Raw genomic sequence first — 21657 nt, 5'->3', positions numbered from 1 at the left:
GTCTACTAACCCTATGACTAAAATTCTAACTGTTTTAATATAAACATATGAGCTGTTCAATGACTGCAAGCTTCACTATTTGAAGCCCATCCACCTAATACTAGCTTACACATGAAAGCTTAATCAAAATTTTCTGAGTTGAAAAAAGTGGTATAATTTTGCCAAAATGTAAGCCAGAATTATGAAACTTGCAAACTTCTCATGATGCAGAAGAAATGTGGAAAATCTGAAGTTCCTGGCAAATATGCTTCCATGCAAAACTTTCACAAGTTTTTATGTTAACAAGAGCTGTCCATAAGACAGCACACTCCACTATTCGGCGTTTTCACAGTATAATTAATTTATATCACAACAAGGCAGTCTGAAAGACAGCTAAATCCCCCGCCACTGCTATGGATAGTGAAAGGGTAAACCTTTGATTTTAGCTGTGACCTTGACTTTGAACTGACATGGCTGACTCATGAATTCTGCACAACGTCTTGATGAGGTGATCATTTGACCAAAGTTTCATGAAAATCCTTCAAGGGGTTTAGGAGATACAGAGCTCAAACCTTTGACCTTCAGTTGTGACCTTGACCTTGAGTTGACATGGCTGACTCATGAGTTCTTGATGAGGTGATCATTTGACCCAAGTTTGATGAAAATCCTTCAAGGGGTTAAGGAGATACAGAGTGGACACCAAATGGAAGGCTCAAACCTTCAACCCTTAGTTGTGACCTTGACCTGGCATGGTTGACTCATAATTTCTGCACATCGTTCTGATGAGGTAATCATTTGACCCAAGTTTTATAAAATTCCTTCAAGGGGTTTAGGAGATATAGAGCGGACACAAAATGGAAGGCTCAAACCTTTTGACCTTCAGTTGTGACCTTGACCTTGAGCCGACATGGCTGACTCATAAGTTCTGCACATTGCCTTGATGAGGTGATCGTTTGACCCAAGTTTGATGAAAATCCTTCAAGGGGTTTAGGCGATATAGAGCGGACACAAAATGGAAGGCTCAAACCTTTGACCCTAAGTTGTGACCTTGACCTTGAGCCGACATGACTGACTCATGGGTTCTGCACATCGTCTTGATGAGGTGATCATTTGACCAAAGTTTTATAAAATTCCTTCAAGGGGTTTAGGAGATATAGAGCGGACACAAAATGGCAGGCTCAAACCTTTGACCTTGAATTGTGACCTTGACCTTGAACCAACAAGGCTGACTCATGGGTTCTGCATATCGTCTTGATGAGGTGATCATTTGACCCAAGTTTTATAAAATTCCTTCCAGGGGTTTAGGAGATATAGAGTGGACACAAAATGGCAGGCTCAAACCTTTGACCTTGAGTTGTGACCTTGACCTTGAACCGACAAGGCTGACTCATGGGTTCTGCACATCGTCTTGATGAGGTGATCATTTGACCCAAGTTTCATGAAAATCCTTCAAGGGGTTTAGGAGATATGGACCGGACACGATTTTGTTACGGACGGAAGGACGGAAAGACGGACGGAAGGACGGACAGAAGGACGGACGCAGACCATTTATATAATCCCTCTGCCACGGCAGGGGATTAATAAGAGACCTTTACTTTAAAAGGAAGATACACCAAGATATAAAAAGACCCTACTACTCAGAGGGGTCAAAGGTCAAGTATGGAAGGGGTAATGATGATGATGGTAAAGATATATTTTGAGTTTCAAGTCATTATCTTATATAGTACCAAAGTTATGTCCAGAAAACTAAGTTTGTCAAAGAATTTAAGCATGAAAGGGGCATAATTTGGTCAAAATTACAAATTAGAGTTATGGGGATTGTTACCACACATGCAAATGATGATGATAAAGATACCTTTTAAGTTTCAAGTCATTACCTTATATTGTACTAAAGTTATATCCAGAAAGCAATTTCAGACTGCCAAAACACTTTAAGTATTAAAGGGGCATAATTCTGTCAAAAATACAATTATGGGGATTAATCACACATGCCAATGATGATTATAAAGAAATATTTTTAATTTCAAGTCATTATCTTTTAAAGTACTGAAGATATGTCTATAAACAAAGCTTTTGAAAAAATTAACATGAAAATAATTCCAAGTATAACACCTTGGTGATCTTTACCTTGGATATAATGGGCCCAGCCCCTGCACATACTTTGTTTGTATGCTGGACAATATTTATGTGAAGTTACAGTAAGATATAAGCAATAGTAACAAAGAAATGACAGAAAAACAAAGGTTGCCGAGAAACTTTAACCTTAAAAATAACCCAAGTATAACACCTTGGTGACCTTGACCTTGGGAATAATGGGCCCAGCCCCTGCACATACTTTGTTTGCATGCTGGACAATGTTTATGTGAAGTTACAGTAAGATATAAGCAATAGTAACAAAGAAAACAAAGGTTGCCGAAAAACTTTAACCAAGAATGGTCACGCCGATGCGCCCCGAGTAGAATAGCACCCCTATTCTCCGAACGTCGTTTATCTGACTGACAAATTGTTGAAAAAGACGTTAAACCCAAACACACACACCTATTCTCCGAATAGTGGAGCTAAAAAAAATAACCTTTTATTTAGAATCTGCATGTATTTTTGGATCTGTTATATGTACATACTTGTAAATTTTCTCTTCATCTATGAACAGCCAGCTTTAATGCAAACTTCTCATGATGCAGAAGAAATGTGGAAAATCTGAAGTTCCTGGCAAATATGCTTCCATGCAAAACTTTCACAAGTTTTTATGTTAACAAGAGCTGTCCATAAGACAGCACACTCCACTATTCGGCGTTTTCACAGTATAATTAATTTATATCACAACAAGGCAGTCTGAAAGACAGCTAAATCCCCCGCCACTGCTATGGATAGTGAAAGGGTAAACCTTTGATTTTAGCTGTGACCTTGACTTTGAACTGACATGGCTGACTCATGAATTCTGCACAACGTCTTGATGAGGTGACCATTTGACCAAAGTTTCATGAAAATCCTTCAAGGGGTTTAGGAGATACAGAGCTCAAACCTTTGACCTTCAGTTGTGACCTTGACCTTGAGTTGTCCATAAGACAGCACGCTCCACTATTCGGCATTTTCAATGATGATTATAAAGAAATATTTATGAACAGCCAGCTTTTATGTCAAACAGCTTTAAAATGGGCAATTTGCTAACACCTTACAAATGTTTAAATACCTAAAGGTAATATTTCCTTCAACCTTGTTAGGTTAAAAGATTTGTTTTCAATCTTAATTGACAATTCCTCTCAATTTTAGATATTTAATGTAAAACATTTCATTTTTCAGGATGTCTGGATTTGTTTGAGGCCAACAGCCATTTTGGCTGATTATGTAAATGTCAAGGATTATAATCTTTCTCACTGGTTAATCCAGAAAATTAGCACTTCAAACAAGAGCTGCTGCTAACTAGAGCTATCACTAAAGGTGATGAATGTACCCCCCGCATGCACTGACACAGTACATTGCAATTTGACGCACACAAGATTGCATAATTATGTGGACTGTATGTATATAGACTGTATGTATACAGTATAGTAACAAAAAACAAAGTCCCATAACTATGCAGAATATTTATCTAAAAGAATGTAACATGCACCATGCACAACTAGGGTTGGTACTGATCACTTGTGTGAAGCTTCATTAAATTGTGTGTAAGGGTTTGGTAGATCAGGCACGCACAAGATTGCATATGCAGACTGTATGTACATAGTATGTTAACAAGAAACAAAGTCCCATAACTCTGCAATTTTTGTCGCTGAAAGAACCTAACATGCCCCATGCACAACTACTGTTGTTACTGATCACTTGTGTGAAGTTTCATTAAATTGTGTCAAGTGGATGAGGAGAGATGGTGCGTACAAGATTGTGTCTATGTATACAGTATAGTAACAAAAAAACAAAGTCCCATAACTCTGCAATTTTTGTCGCTGAAAGAACCTAACATGCCCCATGCACAACTACTGTTGTTACTGATCACTTGTGTGAAGTTTCATTAAATTGTGTCAAGGGGATGAGGAGAGATGGTGCGCACAAGATTGTGTCTATGTATATAGTATAGTAACAAAAAAACAAAGTCCCATAACTCTGCCAATTTTTTTTCTAAAAGAACCTAACATGCCCCATGCACAACTACTGTTGGTACTGATCACTTGTGTGAAGTTTCATAAAATTGTGTCAAGGGGATGAGGAGAGATGGTGCGCACAAGATTGTGTCTATGTATATAGTATAGTAACAAAAAAACAAAGTCCCATAACTCTGCCAATTTTTTTTCTAAAAGAACCTAACATGCCCCATGCACAACTACTGTTGGTACTGATCACTTGTGTGAAGTTTCATTAAATTGTGTCAAGGGGATGAGGAGAGATGGTGCGCACAAGATTGTGTCTATGTATATAGTATAGTAACAAAAAAAACAAAGTCCCATAACTCTAAAAACTTTTTTTCTAAAAGAACCTAACATGCCCCATGCACAACTACTGTTGGTACTGATCATTTGTGTGAAGTTTCATTAAATTCTATCAAGGGGATAAGGAGAGATGGTGCGCACAAGACTGCGTCTTCGGACAGACGACCAGACGGACAGACAGACAGACAGACAGACAGACAACCTGAAACCAGTATACCCCCCCTTACAACTTTGTTGTCGGGGGGTACAAAAAATCATAATTATTATGTCCTCTATGAACTTTCAATACAAAGTACACAAAGACCTTGACTTTTGACCTTTATGACCCCCTAAATATACAATCATGCTGTGAAGTTTGAGAGCCATAGGCCGTAACTTTTACAAACTAGAGCTATCACTAAAGGTGATGAATGTACCCGCCGCATGCACTGACACAGTACATTGCAATTTGACGCAGATTAAGATTGCATAATTATGTGGACTGTATGTATATAGACTGTATGTATACAGTACAGTAACAAAAAACAAAGTCCCATAACTATGCAGAATATTTATCTAAAAGAATGTAACATGCCCATGCACAACTAGGGTTGGTACTGATCACTTGTGCGAAGTTTCATTAAATTGTTTGTAAGGGTTTGGTAGATTAGGCACGCACAAGATTGCATATGCAGGCTGTATGTACATAGTATGTTAACAAGAAACAAAGTCCCATAACTCTGCAATTTTTGTCGCTGAAAGAACCTAACATGCCCCATGCACAACTACTGTTGTTACTGATCACTTGTGTGAAGTTTCATTAAATTGTGTCAAGGGGATGAGGAGAGATGGTGCGCACAAGATTGTGTCTATGTATATAGTATAGTAACAAAAAAACAAAGTCCCATAACTCTGCAATTTTTTTTGCTGAAAGAACCTAACATGCCCCATGCACAACTACTGTTGTTACTGATCACTTTTGTGAAGTTTCATTAAATTGTGTCAAGGGGATGAGGAGAGATGGTGCGCACAAGATTGTGTCTATGTATATAGTATAGTAACAAAAAAACAAAGTCCCATAACTCTGCAAATTTTTTTCTAAAAGAACCTAACATGCCCCATGCACAACTACTGTTGGTACTGATCACTTATGTGAAGTTTCATTAAATTGTGTCAAGGGGATGAGGAGAGATGGTGCGCACAAGATTGTGTCTATGTATATAGTATAGTAACAAAAAAACAAAGTCCCATAACTCTGCAAAAATTTTTTCTAAAAGAACCTAACATGCCCCATGCACAACTACTGTTGGTACTGATCACTTGTGTGAAGTTTCATTAAATTCTGTCAAGGGGATAAGGAGAGATGGTGCGCACAAGATTGCGTCTACGGACAGACGGACAGACAGACAACCTGAAACCAGTATACCCCCCCTTACAACTTTGTTGTCGAGGGGTACAATTACTAAATGGGTACCATATTCAGTCTCATTGTCACTGTGACCTTGACCTACTGACTCAATACTGACATATATAGGTTAGAATTCTGAAAACTTTGTCAATGTAAGTAATGGAGCTTTCTACGGTTGCTGCAATTACCTGAGCACCATTCTGCTGCATTTGTACTTCCTGTCCATTGTTGCCATGGATATTTAGTGCATTATGGGTATCCTGATTAGGTTTTTCAAATCTCCAGCCTCCCGCCTGCTGCTGCTGCTGTTGTGGTTGCTGCTGCTGTAACTTCTGTGGCTGGTTTATATCTATAATAAAAATAACGCTGTAAAATATCTTCTTTTCCCAAAGGAACTTTAAGTGATCTTCAATAAAAACTGTCAACATTTCAATATATAGAACAAAGTGGTGCACTGATCGCAAAGGCAAAATCACTTGCCGCCAGCAGACTAAAGGTTCGATTATATCACATACTGTTTCTTTCATTCTGCAGCTGGACCACCTGTACTGATGGTCGTTTTACTTTAATGGTAGCTTGAGGTAAGTTATTAAATCAACATTAGACAATTTGTATCTTTATGAGGTCAGGGACCCAGTTGTTTTACCTCTAATGACACATTTATGTAATACATCTTCTTATGTTAAGACACTGCTGATAATATATCTGTGTCAGTCAAGATAACGTAAACAGGCGTACTTAAATTAAAAACACCAACGTGTCACATTTTTTAATTTGAAAAGAATAATCTATTCTTAAATAAAAACAAGAAATCGGTAAACCCAAATGATGCTCCTGGATGCATGTGCTTGTCCCAATATGGGGAATAATGTATTAGAAACAAGAGGACCATGATGGTCCTGAATCGCTCACCTATCCCCAAATGACCCAGTGTTCAACTGAGTATGACGTTGTTATTTCTATTATCTGACATAGTGACCTAGTTTTTGAGCACATGTGACCTAGATATCATCAAGATAAAAAATTCTGACCAATTCTCATGAAGATCCATTGAAAAATATGGCCTCTAGAGAGGTCACTAGGTTTTTCTATTATTTGACCTAATGACCTAGTTTTTGAAGGCACGTGACCCACTTTTAAACTTGACCTAGATATCATCAAGGTGAACATTCTCACCAATTTTCATGAAGATCTCGTGAAAAATATGGCCTCTAGAGAGGTCACAAGGTTTTTCTATTTTTCGACCTACTGACCAAGTTTTTGACCGCACATGACCCAGTTACGAACCTGACCTAGATATCATCAAGCTGAACATTCTCACCAATTTTCATGAAGATCCATTGAGAAATATGGCCTCTAGAGAAGTCACAAGGTTTTTTCTATTTTTAGACCTACTGACCTAGTTTTTGACCCCACGTGATCCAGTTTCGAATTTGACTTGGATATCATCAAGATGAACATTCTGACCAATATTCATGAAGATCTCATAAAATTATGGCCTCTATAGAGGTCACAAGCTTTTTCTATTTTTAGATCTACTGACCTAGTTTTTAAACCCACGTGACCCAGTTTCGAACTTGACCTAGATATCTTCAAGGTAAACATTCTGACCAATTTTCATGAAGATCCATTGAAAAATATCGCCTCTAGAGAGGTCACAAGGTTTTCCTATTTTTAGACCTACTGACCTAGTTTTTGACCGCACGTGACCCAGTTTCGAACTTGACCTAGATATCATCAAGGTGAACATTCTGACCAATTTTCATGAAAATCCATTGAGAAATATGGCCTCTAGAGTGGTCACAAGGTTTTTCTATTTTTAGATCTACTGACCTAGTTTTTGACCCCACATGACCCAGTTTCGAACTTGACCTAGATATCATCAAGGTGAACATTCTGACCAATATTTATGAAGATCTCATGAAAAATATGGCCTCTAGAGAGGTCACAAGGTTTTTCTATCTTTAGATCTACTGTCCTAGTTTTTAACCCCACGTGAGACAGTTTCGAACTTCACCTAGATATCATCAAGATGAACATTCTGACCAATTTTCATGAAGATCCATTGAGAAATATGGTCTCTAGAGAGGTCACAAGGTTTTTCTATTTTTAGACCTAATGACCTAGTTTTTGACCCTACGTGACCCAGTTTCGAACTTGACCTAGATATCATCAAGATAAACATTCTGACCAATATTCATGAAGATCTCATGAAAAATATGGCCTCTAGAGAGGTCACAAGGTTTTTCTATTTTTAGATCTACTGACCTAGTTTTTGACCCCACGTGACCCAGTTTCGAACTTGATCTAGATATCATCAAGGTGAACATTCTGACCAATTTTCATGAAGATCTTTTGAAATATATGGCCTCTAGAGAGGTCACAAGGTTTTTCTATTTTTAGACCTACTGACCTCGTTTTTGATGGCACGTGACCCAGTTTCGAACTTGACCTAGATATCATCAAGATGAACATTCTGACCAACTTTCATAAAGATCCCATGAAAAATGTGACCTCTAGAGTGGTCACAAGCAAAAGTTCACGGACGCACGGACGCACGTACGCACGGACGCACGGATGAACGATGGACGACGGACACCGCGCGATCACAAAAGCTCACCTTGTCACTTTGTGACAGGTGAGCTAAAAATGGAGATATTATAAAAAGAAGGTAACTGAATAAAGGGAAATAATTAAAGCAAAGTGTAATTTTTGCCTCTATCATTTTGTGAAGTTTCAATGAAATGCCATTAATACTTTTCAAGTAATGCTCCGGACAAGCCTTATTTTGTATAATAAAGGGAGATAATTAAACAAGTATGCCCATGGGCAGAATGTCGAGCCCGCCAGCTGTCAAGTGTGACCTTGACCTTAGACCTAGGGACCTGGTTCTTGCGCATGACACTCCGTCTCATAATGGTGAACATTCATGCCAAGTAACATCAAAATCCCAACATGCATGAAGAAGAAATGCTCCGAACAAACTTCAATTTGACCTTTGACCTCCAACTGTGACCTTTACCTTTGAGAAAGGAACATGGGGTTTGCCCATGACACACCTTTTCATTGAGGTAAACATTCATGCCGAATATAAACAAGTTTGGTCAATGCATGTCAAAGTTATGGTCCAGACAAAATCGGACGGAGGACGGATGGACGCATGGACGGGCGCACATACACCGAACCGCCAAGTCGAGCTCACCGCAAGCAGGCTCAACAAAAACTAGGTAAAGTAGACTTATGGTTCTTTGAAATTGCACTTCCCATCAATGGTCTCTATCATTCTTTGAAGTTTAAATGAAATGTCGTGAATACTTTTCAAGTAACGCTCTTGACAAGCCTTTTGTTTAATAAAGGGAGATAATTCAAAAACTAGGTAAGGTAGAGTTCTTTGACACTGCACTTTGTCTCAATGGCCTCTATGATTATGTGAAGTTTCAATCAAATGTCATTAATATTTTTCTAGTTATATTCTGGACAAAAGCATGACGGACGGAAGGACGGACAAAGCGGCAACTATATGCTTGCCCTTCGGGAAGCATAAAAAAATGGCATCAAAGGGACTTGAACTGGAACAGATACAGACAAACACAAAACGGAACCACTAGGTAAGGTAGAGTTCTTTGACACTGCACTTTGTCTCAATGGCCTCTATGATTATGTGAAGTTTCAATCAAATGTCATTAATATTTTTCTAGTTATATTCTGGACAAAAGCATGACGGACGGAAGGACGGACAAAGCGGCAACTATATGCTTGCCCTTCATGGAGCATAAAAAAATGGCATCAAAGGGACTTGAACTGGAACAGATACAGACAAACACAAAACGGAACCACTAACAAAAGAAACAGTATGCTCTGTCTACTAAACTATTAGGCTGCTAGCTCAGCTCAACTCGGAAATTACAGATCTAATTTGTTGTGTTTTTGGGAGGTTTAAAGTCAGAGCAACACAATTGACCTATAGCGACTTTCCAGCTTTTCATCGTGGAGGAAGACCCCAGGTGCCTCTCCTGGCATTATTTCACCACCGGTGGGCACCTGGGTAGAACCACCGACCTTCAATAAGCCAACTGGATGGCTTCCTCACATAAAGCACAGATCTAAGGATCGTGGGTTTGTGGGTTCAATTCCCAGAGCAAATATTAGTTCTCCATGATGATTTGATAAAAGACATTGTGTATGAAATAATTTGGTCCTCCAACTCTTGATTCATGTTGAGAAGTTAGCAGTTACTTGTTGAGAACTCTGGTTTAATACTGGTATAGAATACAGGAACACTGGTTAGCTATACTGCCCACCATCATATAACTAAATACTGTTTGAAAAATGGAGTTAATCTCAAAACAAACTGAGCAATAAATCTCTCTTTCTCTCCCCCTCCCTCCCCCCACAACACTACTACACTCCCACAAAGTTTAGTTAAATATTCACATTTTTCTTTGTTACACTAACTGTTTGCATCTTTTCAATGAAATTCTTCAAAATACTAATCCATTACAATTAAAATTTTGGTAAGTCTTCAATTGCAATTGAAAATTTTAATCGCGCTATTAAGTAGGCTGTTTTAACTCGGGTGAATTAAGTTGACGGTCAAAATCAAGGCTATCTATATACTGTAAAAAGGTTACTGTTATTTTTCGGCACAGGAGAGAAAAATTGATATTTTACCCCAAGTAAATCCATTCATGAAATTATAAATCAATATTCCCTTTAAGGTAGTGGACCTGTAAAGACAAACAGAATTTTCGGTTCAATTATATATTCTCATGTGATTTTCCGCATTCTCTGGTACGAACGAAAAGTCGAGGTAAATGTGCTATACTACTCTCCCAGAATGGCAAAATCGCACACAAGGATACACAATAGCACAGAAATTAGGGGTAGCCACTACAGGGTCACTTCCTTAATATACATACTATTTTGACCAAGAGCTTGAGCCCAGGACCAGTCGACTAGACATGCCACAACAAACAATAGGAGCAGTCTGCATGGTGGAGCTGCCTTACGAGTCTCTGTCACACCCATCACTCTGAAATGATACAAATAATAATTATACAATGCATTATTTATAAATGTGTTGATTTCTCATGGGTCTGAAGCCACTCTGGCATAGGTAAGTCGTACAGCAATTTTTAGTCTTTCGTAGGGTAGCAGTATTTAGCAGGTTCAGTTTCTACTACATTTCTGTCTTCCAAATGCGGCCAATTTATATATATATTAAAAAAGTTCCAGATGAAAAAAAAACAAAAACTTTTTCAGTAAAGACTAGATCATGTGTGTCCACAGGACAGTGGTACCCACATTTCCTGTTTTTAACTGAGTCAAGTGTCATAACTCTGGTCTGGCTGTGTGAAATCCCAATAAAAACACCAGGTGCATAACTTCACATGCTGAATAACAAGTATTTGCAATAAGCACGACACAAATTCAGACAAACAGACAGACAAGGACAAACGTAAGTGCACCTCCAAAAATTTTGGGATGCCCCAAAAAGCATGGGTTTACTTTCAATGCCAGTGGGGTAGTCGTTCAGCAGGCTCTGTTTCTAATGCATTTCCGTCCTACAAGAGCAACCAGTTCGTATATAAAACAAAGTTCCAGGCTAGAAATAAAGCAACTATTTTCTGTAAAGAAAGGCTATTACGCTCACATAGTTTAACAAGAGCACCGCCTTGCGGGTGCTGACGCTCATCTGATTTTTTTTTGTGTAATAGAAATATTGTCCTACCCATGATTTTCTAAGTCTAAAAAGGGCCATCATTCTTGCAAAAAGCAGGATAGAGTTATGTTTCTTGATGTTCAGTGTCCACTTATGATGGTGAAAAACTGTTGCAAGTTTTAAAGCAATAGCTTTGATAGTTTATGAGAAAAGTTGACTTAAACATAATACTCAACCAAGAAAATGATTTTCTAAGTCCAAAAGGGGCAATAATTATTGCAAAAAGCAGGATGGAGTTATGTTGCTTGCTGTACATGGTCAGCTTATGATGGTGAACAAGTGTTGCAAGTTTCAAAGCAATAGCTTTGATAGTTTAAGAGAAAAAGTTGACCTAAACATAAAACTTAACCAAGAAATCTGATATTTTCTAAGTCCAAAAGGGGCCATAAATCTTGCAAAAAGCAGGATGGAGTTATGTTTCTTGCTGTACAGGGTCAACTTATGATGGTGAACAAGTGTTGCAAGTTTTAAAGCAATAGCTTTGACAGTTTAGGAGAAAAGCTGACCTAAACATAAAACTTAACCAAGAAAACTGATTTTCTAAGTCCAAAAGGGGCAATAATTCTTGCAAAAAGCAAGATGGAGTTATGTTTCTTGATGTACAGGGTCTGCTTATGATGGTGAACAAGTATTCCAAGTTTCAAAGCAATAGCTTTGATAGTTTAGGAGAAAAGTTGACCTAAACATAAAACTTAACCAAGAAATCTGATATTTTCTAAGTACAAAAGGGGCCATAAATCTTGCAAAAATCAAGATGGAGTTATGTTTCTTGCTATACAGGGTCAGCTTATGATGGTGAAAAAGTATTCCAAGTTTCAAAGCAATAGCTTTGATAGTTTAGGAGAAAAGCTGACCTAAACATAAAACTTAACCAGGCAACGCCGACGCCGACGCCGACGCCGACAACCGCTCAAGTGATGACAATAACTCATCATTTTTTTTCAAAAAATCAGATGAGCTAAAAATATTGGACAATGGGTGCATTTTCTAGTTTCCTGTCCATACACTTGTTAAATTGGCTTATTGAACCATTTCCAAAAACCTTGAAATTGTCTCAAAATTGTTTGAAGTTTGAAATTTTATAATAGTGGTCTCATGTATGATGTTACTTTTAAGTGACCATGTACTCAGTAGACAAACGGGTGTTTTAAAATGCAAAATATTTTATTTCTTTGTACCAGTAAAACAAATTTTGAGTATTACCAATTTTGTGCTTAAGCTCACTTGTAAACAGAGCCTACCTTGGCCCTAATATGTATAAGAGAACATTTTATGTTTTATTTACGAATTAAATATCCAGACTGCTTTAAATTTACAGTAAACCCACCTGCATATTATAAAGACATTTTAATCATCCAAAGCATGGTCATTCTACTACATTTCTACAGTATTTATAGGTATTGTTCAAATTTATCACCAAACATCTATGGAAGAGTTACTTTAAAATGGTGTAATCAAAGAAATAATCTCCTTCAAACAACCCATTAACAGATTAAATCTTAAAGTCAAGATAGGTATCTTTGATAAACTCAATGTTGAATGTAGCTTACTGCACAACTTTACCTTAAAACTTGCATGGTATTATTTTTACCTTTTTAGCTCATAAATCCTTCTTGCACAATTTGGTTTTCAAATGAAGAAACAAGAAAAAATAAATTGCAGTTTAGTAGTAAAATATTCTTAAACATTTTGTTTAAATGTATTATTTGTGGAGTAAAATGTCAGACTTCTGATAGATCATGCTGTATGCAGACTGTGGCTGCATTTAAATGACCAACAGCCATTATGCACATTTTCATATTTTTTTTCAATTTTCAATTTTATACTACACAACTGTAATTCAAAACGAATGCAAAAATATCAAATTCCTACACATTCAAATCTTAATTCTCTCTATTAACACAGGACAAAAGATGGAAAGAATTAAATTACCTTATAAAGTACTATTAAATCCTTATATGTAATCCAAAGTTCTGCCGAATGATAAACAATCCACAGTTACATGATTGTACACTGTATAAAATTCTCACACTTACGCACTTTTAAAAATTGTTAGATTCAAATATTTATTCAGTGCCAAACAATTACATCCAGCTATACAATTTTCCCATTAACCACTTTAAACATCACAAACTAAACTTTAAAATTCATTCCAACCAAGTAGAATATAGAAATCATAGTATTGGTCGTAATTAAAACCAGTGTGGATTTCCTCCAATACACAGTGCCAACATACTCTTCAAATACTATATTTGTTCTAACTTTTTACTGTCCATTGTACTTCAACGTACTTTATGACCGAGAAAATAACCGTCAAACGAACTTGACCACCAAATACAGCCTGTCATCTTAAATGGGCAATTATAGCGGTCATTTGTGTGGGAATATCATAAACTAAACTGACATACTGACAATGCAATAATTGTATTAATAAAACCACACGGACAAACACAATATTTTGATTTTATCATATTATACTATATTTCATTATTATGATGCTGGTGGTTATTGTTTGTCAACAAAATCGAATTATCCCGTTTTCACTATAACTTTCACCAAACTTTCTGTATCCAGACAGATGAAATAAAAACCAAAATATGAAATAAAATTATATTTGAGTGCCACTGAGTGAAAACCAACATTAATTTAGTAGTTTCTAAAAATACCACTACAGGTTTTTTTTTTTTTCTTTTTTTTTTTTAATTACAATAAAATTCATATTGAAGATTGTATTAAAGTTGCTGACCTGAGCCTTAAATACATGCATGATACACTGACTCATTAATAATAACAACTAGTGTTTAGTATAAAAAAAAAAAACCCATAAAACAGGTCAAGTAACCCGTTCCAACCAATTTGGTATAAGGATGCTATGGATCAGGTTAAATGAAGATCTGCATAGCAGTTCAAAAGTAGAAGTCGGTTTTACCTCTTTAAATGGCCCCTTAAAGCAGCCAAGTTTCCCCAATTGAAGAATTTTAACAGAGGACTTTATAAGATTATGCAACAGAATATTTTTTATGAAGATCTATGAAACATTACATGAGAAGAAATTGTTTAAAAGTATTTCTATTTTCAACTCTAGCTGCCACTAAGAGGGGCTGCATTTCCACTTGAAAAAAATTGGCAGATGACCTTATAATGATACTACAAACCACAGGTGGCAGTAACGTACCTAGGATACAGTATGGGTCCATGAGCCATGTACACTAAATATATTACAATTATTATGTTTTTTAAGGAAAAAAATGCCAAAAAGTCATTTCCCTGTGACAATGAGCCATTAGAAAGGTGTTTATGAGCATTTTGACATGTACATTGCTTCCAGGTCCATAATTTTTTTTCAATTTCTTTATCAATGACTGGACGTCTTTTGGGCAAGTGGCTCCTATAAAGGGCCAAGGGTCCCATTTGAAAAACTTTGGAGAGGATCTTTTAATAATGCTAATGACCAAGTTTGATGAAGATAAATAACAGTGATTCATGAGGAGACATTATTTAAAGGTTTTCTACTTTTAGCACTTCTAAGCTGCCCCTAAAAGGAGGCTAAATGTCCCCATTTTAATAAAACTGAGAGAGGACCTTGCCAGGACAAGTAGTTTCAGAGAAGATGTTTATGTTAAAATGCTGAAAACAAATGCTGGACCATCCGTATATACTAACAGTTATAAAACTGAACAAAATCCATGTGAACTAATAAAAGTTTTCATAATAATCTTCAAAATTAAGTTAATTATCCATGTAATCCACAAACTGAGCTATATAACCATCTTCTTTTCCCATAATTCCAAATTTATAACCCTATCTATTTGGTAGCACTGTAACTGGAAGAAAATTACCGTCTTAAATTCCTAATACTGAATAGTAAATTACAGGCTATCATGCTAAAATGAACTTCTATGTTTATTTACCAGGATTCTGAAGATGTATCAACTTGCCAATTAGGCTGATTATTACACAGATAATAAAGCACATCTACTACACCACAGAATAATTAATCAGAACAGCTTGGCCAATTGACAATCTCTGTACTACTACTGTCAACTCTTCTTATCTCTGTCGGTAGTTTAACAGGGGGTCCCTAGTAAGGTAAACATTCAAGTAAGTAAAATGTTCCTTAAAGAAAAAACAAATATGTTTTTAAAATTAAATTCTTGAATACAGAGCAATTTTCACTGAGAAAGAATATTTTAACTGACATTTTCCCATTTTTTTATCTGCAAACTTGCAGCTCAACTACGGAAGAGCATTAGTGCCAGGTGTATGTTATTTATTAACTTGAGTTACTTAGTCTAAATTTCGAGTTACGTATCTCGAAATTTTGAGTTACTAACTACAATAGTTTACATGGATGTATAGGTCCTGGCCAAGATTAGGTACCTGGTGTATCCATCGTGTAGCCCTACAGGGTCATATGATTAAGATGACCAGGCAGTGTTTGCTCATAAAAATACCACTATTTAAACCATGTTTAAGTCTGGAAGGTTTTCGACCTAGTTTGAGCCCATATGGCAAGGAAATATAGACATACCCTACATTAACATGTAGTAATGAGTCTGACCAAGATTGGGTACCTGGGTATATCTAGATTTTGAGGAGAGATCATAGTAGGTGACCAGGAACTATTCAAACAATTCCTGGATATAGTTTGAAACCAGTGTAGTAGCTCTAGACTAGGGGTGGGATGGGGTAGGTCATACATTGATGTATGGTAGTATATGTTTGAGTCGCTACATGTTGGGTACAATATATGGATGTGTAGATAGATGATTCCACTTCGAAGAGTCAAAAGTCGTCCATTACATTTTTGGCCTTTGACAGATGGACCGACGTTCAAATTATGCGGATAAAAGGGCAAGATACGAAGTCAAAATTATTAACTCGAAATTTCAACATATTAACTCGAAATTTTACTAACTCGATTTTTTCGACTTAGTATCTCAAAATTTCGAATTAAGTTACTCGAAATTACGAGTTAGTATCTCGAAATTTCAAGTTAGATATCTCGAAGTTAATATCTCAAAATTTCGATTTAATAAATAAAACACACCGCGAAGGTCCTGGCACTAATGCTCTTCCGTACTCAACAGATGCAATCCCACAATCAAAATTTTATAATAACTTAAATTTTCTCCGATTCTCTGTATCACTTAGTACATATAAACTATTCGCTACCCTAGGAAATATTGATAGGTTTGTAAATAATTTAATGTTCTTTAAGTATCAATCTAATTCTGTAGAAAGAATAGCATGAAAATAACACTTCAAAACACTTTTTCCATTTCAAGGCATATAAATCCTTAAACACTAATATGCATCCTCACACATCTGGAAGTCCTTCAAATAAAATACCATAATCTTTTTACACCAATTACTGTTTTAAATTACAAATATTGCATTGTAAATTACATGCTGTCAAGCTAAACTGAACTTCTATGTTTGTTATCCAGGGTTTAGAAGATGTATCACCTCACCAATTAGGCTGATTGTTATAGAGATGATAAAACACATCTAGCATACCACACAGTAATTAACCTTTACCCTACTAAATTTCTATAATGAACTTGTCCATCTTTCAATTCGGACAGTACCATTAACCCTTAGCCTGCTGGCGGCAGATGATTCTGCGAGCAGTGCAGACCAAGATCAGCCTGCACATCCATGGTCTGCATTGTTCGCTATTCAGTCAGTAAATTTTCAGTGCAAACCCCTTTGAATAATAAATGGTACGGTCCAAATTGAAAGATGGACCAGTCCATTATAGAAATACAGCAGGGTAAGGGTTAATTACCTGTTAAAAGGGGTGCATACCAAAAAGATACTGACTGAATAGTGAACAGTGCAGGTCATGATCAGGATGTGCAGGCTGATCATAATCTGTTCTGGTCGCAAAGTCAGAATCAATCGTGTCTAGCATACCAATCAGTAATTAATTAGAACTGCTCGGCAAGTTTTCAATGTCTGTTCTACTGTACTGTCAACTTATCTCATTTTCTGTGAGTTCAAACATAGCATTTTTTGAAAATCTCTATCATTCTGTCTTATAACAAGAAATTTTAACAGAGTCTCATTTAATAAAATATCTGCTGCATGGTGAAAAATGTAAACACTATATTATATTATATTACAATACTATGGTTAATTATTCATATTACATTATTTCTTGTATTCTAGTAAACTATAACAATAAACTCTCTAACCTCTTGACACTGACTCTTTCACTTTGGTGTATCATTTTACTGACACCCTTTACAGTTTCTTCCTTTTCTCCCACTAACTTAACTAGATGCCCACGGGCAATATGTCGAGCCCGACAGCTGTCAAAAGGACTGAGAGTTGTACATTATGCCAAATAAAAAAGAGATTGCAAAAAGTGACAATATAAGTTATTTAAAGTAACAACAAAGGAACGTAAATCTAAAAAAAAAATTTAAAAAAAAAAAAAAAAAAAATTCTAAGTCCACACAAAAATCCGCACCAGTAGAGAAAGGTCAAAATACTGAAAACTGGATGTAACATGCATGTTGTACTACAGAAAAGTTGTCTTGATTTTTCCCTACGACCAGTAATAAAAAAGTTACAAATATAAGCTATTTATAGTAACAACAAAGGGAAGTAATTCTAGGATCTTGCTCATGACACTCCGTCGCATGATGATAAACAATTGTGCCAAGTTACATCAAAATCCCTCTATGCATCAAAAAGAAATGCTCCAGACAAAGTCATTCTTGTATCTGACTTTTGACCTCTAAGTGTGACCTTGACCTTAGACCTAGGGACCTGGTTCTTGCGCATGACACTCCGTCTCATGGTGGTGAACATTTGTGCCAAGTTACATCAAAATCCCTCCATGCATGAAGAAGAAATGCTCCGGACAAAGTTGTCATTCTTGTATCCTTTGACCACTAAGTATGACCTTGACCTTAGACCTAGGTATCTGGTTTCTGCGCATGACACTCCATCTCATGATGGTGAACAATTGTGCCAAGTTACATCAAAATCCCTCCATGCATGAAGAAGAAATGCTCCGGAGAGTCATTTTTGAATTTGACCTTTGACCTGTAAGTGTGACCTTGACCTTTGAGATAGGAACCTGGGGTTTGCGCATGACACTCTGTCTCACTGAGGTTAACACTCATACCAAATATAAACAAGATTGCTCCATGCATGTCAAAGTTATGGTCCGGACAAACAAATCCGGACGGACGCACAGACGCACACAAGCACATACACCGAACAGACATTTGGACAACTATGTCTTTGCTTCCGCAAGCGGGCTGGACAAAAACCATCTCACGGTCATTCGATTGTATCATTTTAATACATTCAAAGGTTCTTCATTTCACTCTCTCACTCTCCTTCACTTAATTATTTTTTTTTCATTTTTGTATCATTTTGCATGACTTCTTTACAGGTTCTACTTTTCACTCTCCTTTACTCAGACCCCTAACTTCCCTTCACATTTTTTGTGTATGATTTTATCTGATTTTTCCTCACACTTCACTGGTTCTCCTTTTCACTCCTGCTAACTTCAGATCCCTCACTCATTTCAAACTTCTCTACAATCCTCTAATTTCTTTATAATCTCCCAATGCCAACCCTTCACATAATTTCTGACCAAGTCTTGTCTCTCCACCTCTTTTTCTTGCATGTTTTCCCTTCAAACTAGACACATCCCACTCAAATGCACATAATGCATGACCTTGTACATATGACAGTTTTGAATAATGTTTTAATTTCCTTTTTTGCAAGAAAACTCCTTTCTTACCTAGAACAAACTCCAATTTCTAACTGATAAGTAAATTTCGCTCCTGCTGCACGTACATGTATAAAGTATCCACCCCACACAAACTAGCTGTGAAAACCCATGGTAGTACAAAAAGTTTAATATACACGGTTAAAAAACTTGTTTAATGAAACTGATACCTTGATTACCCCAACCAGATGGTATTCATTACATCTTTTGAAAAAAAACATTTATTTATAGCAAGGTCAAGGAAACAAATTTCCTTTCAGGGTATAAGGGTAAATGTTATCCGATAAGGTTATTATAAAAATAATTTTTTTTTATTATTATATACTACATTTATACAGCACACTTTTCATATAAAAATATGTTCAAAAGTGCTTTACAAAAAAAGCTGTTATATAATGTTAAAAAACAAGAGCTGTCCATAAGACAGCCAAGCTCGACTATTCGAAATATTGTCACAGAAGCTGGAAATTATTACCCAAAATGTTAAATATCAAAAGAGTTTTAAGTTCAAAAGGGGACATATCAGAGTTATGGGACTTGATGCTATCAACTAGTTTTATAACCCCGAAGAAACATGTTAAGTTTCAATTCAATATCTGCATTAGTTTTGGGGATAGTAACTTGCATGTAAAACTTTAACCAGAATTTTCTAAGTCCAAAAGGGGGCATAATTTGCTCAAAATACATGTTAAGAGTTATGGAACTTGACCCAGTGAGGTAGGTAATTGATCTAGAAAAAGAATAAATAAGTTCCAAATCTATATGCCTTTTAGTAATAGCTGTATGTACTTGCATGCAAAACTTTAACCAGAATTTTCTAAGTCCAAAAGGGGGCATAATTTGGCCAAAATACATGCCAGAGTTATGGGACTTGACCCAGTGAGGTAGGTAATTGATCTAGAAAAAGAAAAAATAAGTTTCAAATCTATATGCCTTTTAGTAATAGCTGTATGTACTTGCACGCAAAACTTTAACCAGAATTTTCTAAGTCCAAAAGGGGGCATAATTTGGCCAAAATACATGCCAGAGTTATGGGACTTGACCCAGTGAGGTAGGTAATTGATCTAGAAAAAGAAAAAATAAGTTTCAAATCTATATGCCTTTTAGTAATAGCTGTATGTACTTGCACGCAAAACTTTAACCAGAATTTTCTAAGTCCAAATGGGGGCATAATTTGGCCAAAATGAAGGTCAGAGTTATGGGACTTGGTGCTATCAACTTGTTTTATAACCCCGAAGACACATGTGAAGTTTCAATTCAATATCTGCATTAGTTTTGGAGATAGTAACTTGCATGTAAAACTTTAACCAGAATTTTCTAAGTCCAAAAGGGGGCATAATTTGCTCAAAATACATGTTAGAGTTATGGAACTTGACCCAGTGAGGTTGGTAATTGACCTAGAAAAAGAATAAATAAGTTTCAAAGCTATATGCCTTTAAATGATAGCTGTATGTACTTGCATGCAAAAACTTAACCAAGGTGTGACGCCGACGCCGACGCCGACGCCAGGGTGAGTAGAATAGCTAGACTATTCTTCGAATAGTCGAGCTAAAAATGGTAACTGAACTATTATAGAATGAATTTAAAATTACATTACGGTAATAAGATGCATAGCATTTTGAATTAAAGATAAGCAGATTAAACTCCTAATTAAAACAGTCAACAACAACAAAATAGTTAAATATACACAAAGTATAAAATATTAAATCACATTTTTAAAATACTTTGTATTATTTTGTCACACTAGAGTTCTTGATTGGCTGGCCAAGTATCTGCATTACTCCACCAGGTAATTAGTTAAATTAGTTCTCAAAGAGTTGTATGAAATAAAGTGTCTTTAGCGCTTTTTTGAAACTTTGCAAGGTCTTGCAGTCTCTTATGCCAGATGGGAGGGCATTCCATAACCTCGTTGCTGCTGTCTCAAAGCTAGTGTCACTAAATCGCACTGTCCCACATTTGAGCACCGCTAGTGTTAATGCATTATTTTTGGGATCTCTGATTTCTGGATGGCGTATATATTTCTAACATGTTCACTACATAAGCTGGTGATTGATCACTGAGTGCCTGATATGTATGTGTTAGAATTTTGTATTCTACCCTGCACGGCACAGAATGGAGTTCATGTAACACAGGTGTTATATGGTCGTATCTGGATGTTCTGGTTACGATTCTTGCTGCTGTATTTTGGACATTTTGTAGTTTGTTCATTGACTGTTTTGGAATCCCATATAGAAGAGAGTTAAAATAATCCAAACATGATGTAACAAGAGTTAATTAGAGATTTGGTTGCTTTCGTGGTTATATATTGTGTGATGTGAAATTTACCGCAACTGTGCATAGGAATTCCTACACACACTATTCACATGTTGCTCCATCTTCATATTCGAGTTCA

General features: G+C 36.4%; 1 protein-coding gene across 7 annotated transcripts in view; it reads right to left on the bottom strand.

Moving 5' to 3' along the window:
• The window catches only part of LOC123548818 (uncharacterized), a 166952-nt gene that overhangs the window by 96498 nt on the left and 48797 nt on the right, over positions 1-21657 (bottom strand). For 5 of the 7 annotated variants that reach the window (XM_045336373.2, XM_045336380.2, XM_045336378.2 and 2 more), the window contains 2 exons: positions 10707-10819; positions 5976-6136 (listed from right to left, as the gene is read on the bottom strand). In XM_045336373.2, coding sequence (XP_045192308.2) covers positions 5976-6136; positions 10707-10815 — 270 coding nt within the window. In that variant the 5' untranslated portion in view covers positions 10816-10819. Of the gene's footprint in view, positions 1-5975; positions 6137-10706; positions 10820-13441; positions 13766-19277; positions 19300-21657 lie in introns of those variants that run through there. The other 2 variants (XM_045336376.2, XM_045336375.2) reach the window with 2 other exon arrangements.

Source organism: Mercenaria mercenaria, chromosome 6 (assembly GCF_021730395.1).
Source record: "Mercenaria mercenaria strain notata chromosome 6, MADL_Memer_1, whole genome shotgun sequence".
In the NCBI taxonomy this organism is placed as follows: domain Eukaryota; kingdom Metazoa; phylum Mollusca; class Bivalvia; order Venerida; family Veneridae; genus Mercenaria; species Mercenaria mercenaria.
Note: the sequence above shows the minus strand (reverse complement) of the source record. Positions and strands in the feature narration are given on the sequence as shown.